Below are 6,558 nucleotides of genomic sequence, written 5' to 3'. Positions count from 1 at the left end.
GCTGAAACCCTATTTCTTCAAAGCACCCACTAGCTGGGGCTGCCAGGAGATGACACCCATGGCTGAGGGTTTGGTGCTAGCTCTGCCATTAGTGTCAATGGACAGATAGTGATTTCAGGAGAAAACAGCAAGTTCTCTCTTGTGACACTTCACAGATCTCAAAAACTCGCGTGGAAACCACCTGTGGCCAGATTTTATTATATTTAAGAAAATATTTTTTACATTATTCTGTTTTGTTCTCTCTCGCTGAGCTTCCCATTAGTCTTCTGGCAAAGCAGAGAGACATTCACATGTAAACATATTGTCTCTCTATGCAGTTAGGAGCTCATAGTCCTTCTTGTTTATTTTTATAACTGAAAGAAAGCTTAAGGCCTCTGTTCTCAACTGCTGGAACAGACGAGTTGTTTCATTCACCCATTCTCCGTGCTGGCTTTACCACTTTACCACTGTTTTCAGACACACATCCACATCCGTGACCTGCTCGGGGCAGCCCCTCAGTCCTGTTTCAAACACGCCCTCCAAAAATGAAAATGCAAATGCATTTAAAAGACCATCCTTGTTCCCAGGCCTCCTGCAGCATGTGATAGGGTGGAAGAGAAATAACTTCACGTGCTCAGTTAAGAGCAGAGGGACAGTGTCTGTGAGGCGGCAGCTGCTCCTGAGGACCAGTGGAGGGCTGATGGGGTGTCGGGATGGGCAGCAGCCCCCCTAACAGGAACTTCCCCTTAATCCTGTTCCAAGCAGCGGAAGAAAGCTGGCCCCACAGCAAGGGGTCACAGCCGTGTGTCAGAGAAGTGAGGAGAGCAAACAGACACCCTTCTGACAGCAGGGATAATGCTGGCTTTCTCCTCCCCTCAATGAAGACATTGAAAGGAATGACCTCAGCCAGCTGGGGAACTTGTGTTGCCTGATCCTGGCCTTGGACTGTGCCCCCCCAGACACTACATTGGGCAGAAGCCACTCATTGCCCTGTCCCTGCTGGCTGGTGGAGCTGGTTGTGGGCTCTCATCTGGCCCTGGGAGATAGCAGGGTGTCCAGAGAGAACAAGGAGAACCCCGCCAGCTCTGCAGCCACTTCATGGCTCTGCATATCGTGGGCAGGAGTGAGCAGTGCTGGGGTGATGCAACAGCATCTTCCTTCCTTCGCTGTGCTGTGCCCCAGCAGCAAAGAAACCAGAACATCTACATATACAAATTGGGAGGCTTTATCAGGATTTTTGTTCAATTCAATTCGATGCTGCAATGAAGGCTGTGAACAGGACACCCTTTCAGCCTTAGTTTCTCTGTTTTCTTGCAACACACCAAGAGCTATTTTAAGCACAACAGGATCCCCAGGGTGTGTGGGTCTGGTGAAATAATTGCTTGCCTCAGGTTCTTGAAAGCACAAGGCAACAAAGCACCTGAGCCATGTAATTACTCTTAGAGTTGCAAACTGGGCCGTATGTTATACCCGTGTGAGCTTCTCCTGGAGATGATGCTACTCCACAACTCAGTGCCAAGTCTCCTCCAGACCTGCAAGGAACTGTCCCTGCATCCCTCTGCATCAAAGAGAGGAAGGACCATGAGCCACTGACCTAGGATCCCTGTTGCCTCGAGCCCCCCGAACCTCTGCATGGCAGTGATGGCCTTGGTGAGCTCCTCCTGTGTCTGCAGACGTCCCGTGATCAGATACCCAAATTTCGTCAGCCAGTCCTGTGAAACAAAGAGAATGGGGATGAGAAAAGGAAGGGAAGGGAATACAGACACAGGGAAAGATGTTCCTGTCTGTTCCGCTTGGAAATACTTTTCCTATTCACGTGTTGATGCTCAGCTTCCCCATGGAACTGCGTGGTCTCTGCTACACATGGGCAGATCCGTTCACTTCAGTACTGGGATCTGGCGACCTTCACACATTCCAAGGGTGACATCTCATTTCCCCACATGTGTGCAGACCATCTTTGATGGCAGCGCAGCCCCAGCCCATGGGTCACACAGGCGCCTTTGGTTCTTCCCCGGACACTGGCAGCTCTGACTGGAGACGGGTTGCAGTGAGGGGAGGAAAAGTGCCGGTCACAGGGGCCAGGCAATGTCTGATGATCTTAAAGGTCTTTTCCAACCTAAAATGATTCTATGAGGGTGGCTTGTTTTACCTTGACCTTCACACCACCAGGATTTTGATTGCAAACAAACCCAACCACGAAGTCTCCGGCCCCCGTCTGAGCTGCACAGTCACCCAAGACCCGGGGCAGGTGACCTCAGCATTGACACAAAACTGAGTCCTCTGGAGAGAAACACCATGGAGACACAACATGCCAAGCTGCTTCCTTGGAGGCCACCACGTGCGGTGGGACCTTGGCTTGGTCCCTTCCCACTAGTTCCCTGGCAACGAGCACTGCAGCTGCAAAGTCTCAGCTTCCATAAACCAAAACACAGTCCCAACAAGAACCAATGTTTTCCCAGGGGTGCCATCACCCTTCCACCATGAGAGGAAGGGGTATAGGGACAGGGAGCATGAGAAAACCCTGCAACAGACTTCCCCTAAAATCCAGCCAATGCCAAAAGTCATTCCTGGTGATTGATAGCCCTTGGAATTAACAAATAAATATATAAATGGATTAAGGAAAAAGCAGAACTCCGTAAGAAAGTCCCACTGATGATGGCAACAGGTTTCTTAACTTCGGATTGTTTGTTCATGGGGATAAATCATCATTTGCCCTCACCCCAGCAGCACCACAAGTGCTGGGACTGGCTTATTGGGGAATCTGAAACCTCAACCACCCACAGCCCCTAAAAGGGCCAACAGATTTATTTCAGAGGAGAAACAAATGGTGTTTTCCCTGTGCTCTCCTCTCCAGCATTTCCACATGTTCTGGTTTAACCACCTCCCCAACAGTTGCCTGAGAGCATGTAGAGCCAGGTGTGAGTATTTCTACCACCAAAAGCAGTGGGGACCTGTGGAACACCTGCATGTCCCTCTTTGCCAAAGCCTGAGCAAGCACGGCCACATGCCAGAGGTTACCTTGCCATGGGCACCTCATTAAACCCAAGACCATTATTTGATAGGAATTTGTTTTGCTAAGGACAAAACATTTTTATGAAGATCTTCCTCTTTTCAGCCTAAAACTGATGGACAAAATGCCCGAGATTTCCTTCTTACAACCGCTTTTTAAATGGCTGGCAAATCATCTTTCCAAATCACTTCTCACCTTCCTTCTCGCTCCCCTCCCCTACCTCAGTGGAAGAATCAGCAAAGAGTAACACCGCATGCAGGGAAAGCCACAAACACCTACCCTCTATTTTGTTTATCTGTATCAAAGAGACATTGATCTATTGAGCCTCTTGAAGAGTGATAATGATCTGTACTTCCACCATGGTCAATACACCACAAATACATTGTAGTCAGGTTAGTGCCACAAGTCAGTACCTGTTTATCACTGGAGGTCGAATGTCTCACAACTTGGTGTCCCCTGAATGCCACAGCATCCCCAGCCCCTCTCCAGTAAGCCAGATGAAATAATTTCACACTTACAGAGCTTTATGACAGGTCTCCCCATGCTTGGTGTGGTTCTCCACTGGGGAGCATGTTCTCCTGTGCCTGGTTTCTCACCAGCAATTCACTTTGCACCTCATCCTCCTTCACAGTTGTCTTATTTTAGCAGGATGGTGCGCTATTACAGCCAGAGAAAGCAGCTTATCTGGCCATTTCTCATTGCTTAATGCAACAATATCAGCCACCACCTTGCTAGGGGTGTGCTAGTATCGTTGCAACCTTCCCCCAAAATAAGGCAGAAGGACAAGCCAAGCGCTCTCTCCTCTTCTCCCTATTCCTATTTGTCCCTTTGCGTAGCAAAAACATTTGTGACAGGAATTAGAGATACAATTCACCCCTGATAGTGTGTGAGAAATCAGCTGTGACACAGAGCTCGGCAGCTGGCCCATCGGCTGCTGGGGATGGTGGTGTTTAATTTGGTTTCTTCCCTGGCCATGGAGACAGTGTCATTTATCCTCTAACAACAGCGGAGACACTGCTGTGCTGGAGATTCACACAACTGAGCTTTGCCCAGGCCCTCCTGGAGAAGGAGGTGGCAGCAAAAGGCTGGGAAAGCAAAGGCACGGTGAAGTCCAGCCAAGGTGCTAAGCATCATCTCTCTTTCTTAACCAAAAGGGACAGAAAAAAGACAAACACAAGTGGATACCCTAGAGGGTATGGGAGGAAAAGGCAGATAGCACAAGTCCTTCACCTGAGGTCCCTTGCAAGCCCTGATTTTCATGCATGTTTATTGTTTATCATGCCTTACTCCGGTCCTCCATAGTTTTATACACTATGTGTATATGTTTATACATATACACATATTATATGTACATATACATATGTTATATGTATACATACATATGTTGTATGTTGATACACCTCTGTGATATCACTCTTATTCATCTCTTTTCCCATGTACGGGTTCTGGCCGGTTTCCTCCCTCCTTGTAGGCAAAGCTGATCCATAATATTGAACCTTCACATCCCACCTTTGCTGTGGCAGAAAATTTCATCAGGGAAAATGCAGCTGGACTTGCAGATGAGAAAAAGCAGCAGGCACTGCCTGGTTACTTATCTGTGTGCCCTGTGAAAGCTTTTCAGATATTTTCTTGCCCTTAATTAGGACAAAAGCTAAACTTACAAACTTCCATAAATGAGAAATATGAAAACCTTTTCCACTGAGATAACCTCAACACGTTCCCTTCTTATTCCCACTTCTTTTTTTAATAAAAAAAAAAAGGGCTTTTTTGCCAACTCTCATTAGCTTAAAATGTTTAAATGAAATAGTGATTGGAGCCGAATGCTGAAATTCTTTGAACATATTTCTTGCCTGAGTTGGCACGATAAAAAGTTTTCCTTAAAAATATGCTGTGCTAAATGAATTGACCTAATCCCAGGAGGAGATTCAGCTTCAGCAGCTCCCTATTTTAAAAGGAAAAAAATTGCTTCATCAGAAAATTCGGATTGAGCCAATGACCTGACCATCTTCCAGCTCCAAGATGAGCTGGGAAAAAGCATAGCTGCGCTACATGACTCATGCTGTGGGCTGGGGTATGTACCTCAGTCTGGGGCTCAGGGGATCCCAGCTCAGTTTTTGTGGGAATCACCTCATTGTGCCTCTGGCCCCCCAATTCTTTGTCTCCCATCTACTGCTCCTGCTCACTCTGAACTCTTTAGAGCAGCCTATCCCTTGCTCTGCTTAACCCTGACTGTGGGGGGCTCCTAGGCTGGACCCAGCCAATGTGTTTCACTGCCATCACTGAAAGTGGACCCATGCAATGGACACCTCTAGTGCTCTGAGGTAGCAAAGATGGGCTTGGGGAAAGTTGGAGGGACTAAGCAAAGCCCATGAGGAATCCTCTGATCCAGCTCCACTACTGAGCAATACAGAGTGAAAGGCCTCTCCTTGTGCTCAGGGCCAGGACAGAAAGAACAAGAAAGAAAGAAGGAAGAACTACATGCCTGGCAAAAGCGTCCGAAGACACCCATCCATCTGCACCTCCCCTCTTCTGTGCCAGATAAACACAGCTGCCAGCAAGAGCCCTCACACTGCTGAGTGCTCCCATCCCACCACAGGTGGTACCCAGTAAATGAGGTCTTAAAGCAAGTGCTTCAAAGCAGTTTTCCTTTGATAAGGGGCTATGTTACCAGAGGTGCAGCAGCACCATTCCTCCACAGAGCCACTCTGTGTGTGTGTCTGGAGACAGATTGCTTACCTGGTTGACTGCAAATAAGCTGTATTGTTTTTTATTTGCCTGGGTTCCCGTAGTGCTGTGGCACAGTGTAATAGGGAAAAGCCTACTTCTTGCCTTAAAACGTGGTTAACAGAATCCAAACTGCAGAATTTTTTTTGCACTCTTCTTTTTGAGAAGGCACAAAGTGAGGAAAAACAGCAGTGAAGTCCCCTCTTCTGCAAACAAACCCTGCTTCGGTGCTGGACTTCTTTTAAACTCCTTAACCCACTTGTATGGAATACCTGGGAGCAACACTGCTGTGGCAGCAGTCAGGGAATGGGGCTTTCCAGAGCAAAGTCATGACCCAGAGCAAAACGCTGGCTCCAGCAGCAGTGAAGCCTCTGGTATCACTTATGCAGAGCCAATTTTCAGATTAAAATGGCAATTTTATTTCTTTCGTCTATCTGCTTCCTTTGTATCAATACCCTTTTGTCCTAGAACCTACTTATCTGCTTCACTTTAAAATAGATCTAGGTATTGTCCCTCTTTTATGGAAGATTTATGAGCTCTGCAGGTTTGCTTTTACAAATATTAATATTATATAAGCTGATGGGCTTATTCAACTGCCACAGGCGAGAAAAAGACTCAGTCAGCAAGTTTTCTTCCAGAAGATTTCTTTTTAACAGTCGTAGGTTGGTGTTTACAAGAAGACAAACTAGTTCAGGATAACAAGGAGATGATAAATAGGATGAACAGCAAAACAGAAACCAGGATAAGCAGAAAAACTCAAGCCAAGCCAGTTCCATGCTCCTGCCTGCTCTTGTATTTTTATAATGACCATGTTTCTAAAGATTAGCCCCCCCCCACAAACAGGG

At 47.1% G+C, this 6,558-nt stretch overlaps 1 protein-coding gene across 1 annotated transcript in view; it reads right to left on the bottom strand.

The window, feature by feature from the left end:
• Window positions 1-1,691, bottom strand: part of MMP17 (matrix metallopeptidase 17 (membrane-inserted)) — a gene marked incomplete at its 5' end in the record, with an annotated part of 22,206 nt that extends 20,515 nt beyond the window's left edge. The window contains one exon of the mRNA XM_010011371.1: window positions 1,574-1,691. Coding sequence (XP_010009673.1) covers window positions 1,574-1,691 — 118 coding nt within the window. The remainder of the gene's footprint in view (window positions 1-1,573) is intronic.
• Window positions 1,692-6,558: the final 4,867 nt, after the last annotated feature.

This window comes from Nestor notabilis, unplaced genomic scaffold, assembly GCF_000696875.1.
Source record: "Nestor notabilis isolate BGI_N333 unplaced genomic scaffold, ASM69687v1 scaffold28363, whole genome shotgun sequence".
Classification (NCBI taxonomy): Eukaryota; Metazoa; Chordata; class Aves; order Psittaciformes; family Psittacidae; genus Nestor; species Nestor notabilis.
Note: the sequence above shows the minus strand (reverse complement) of the source record. Positions and strands in the feature narration are given on the sequence as shown.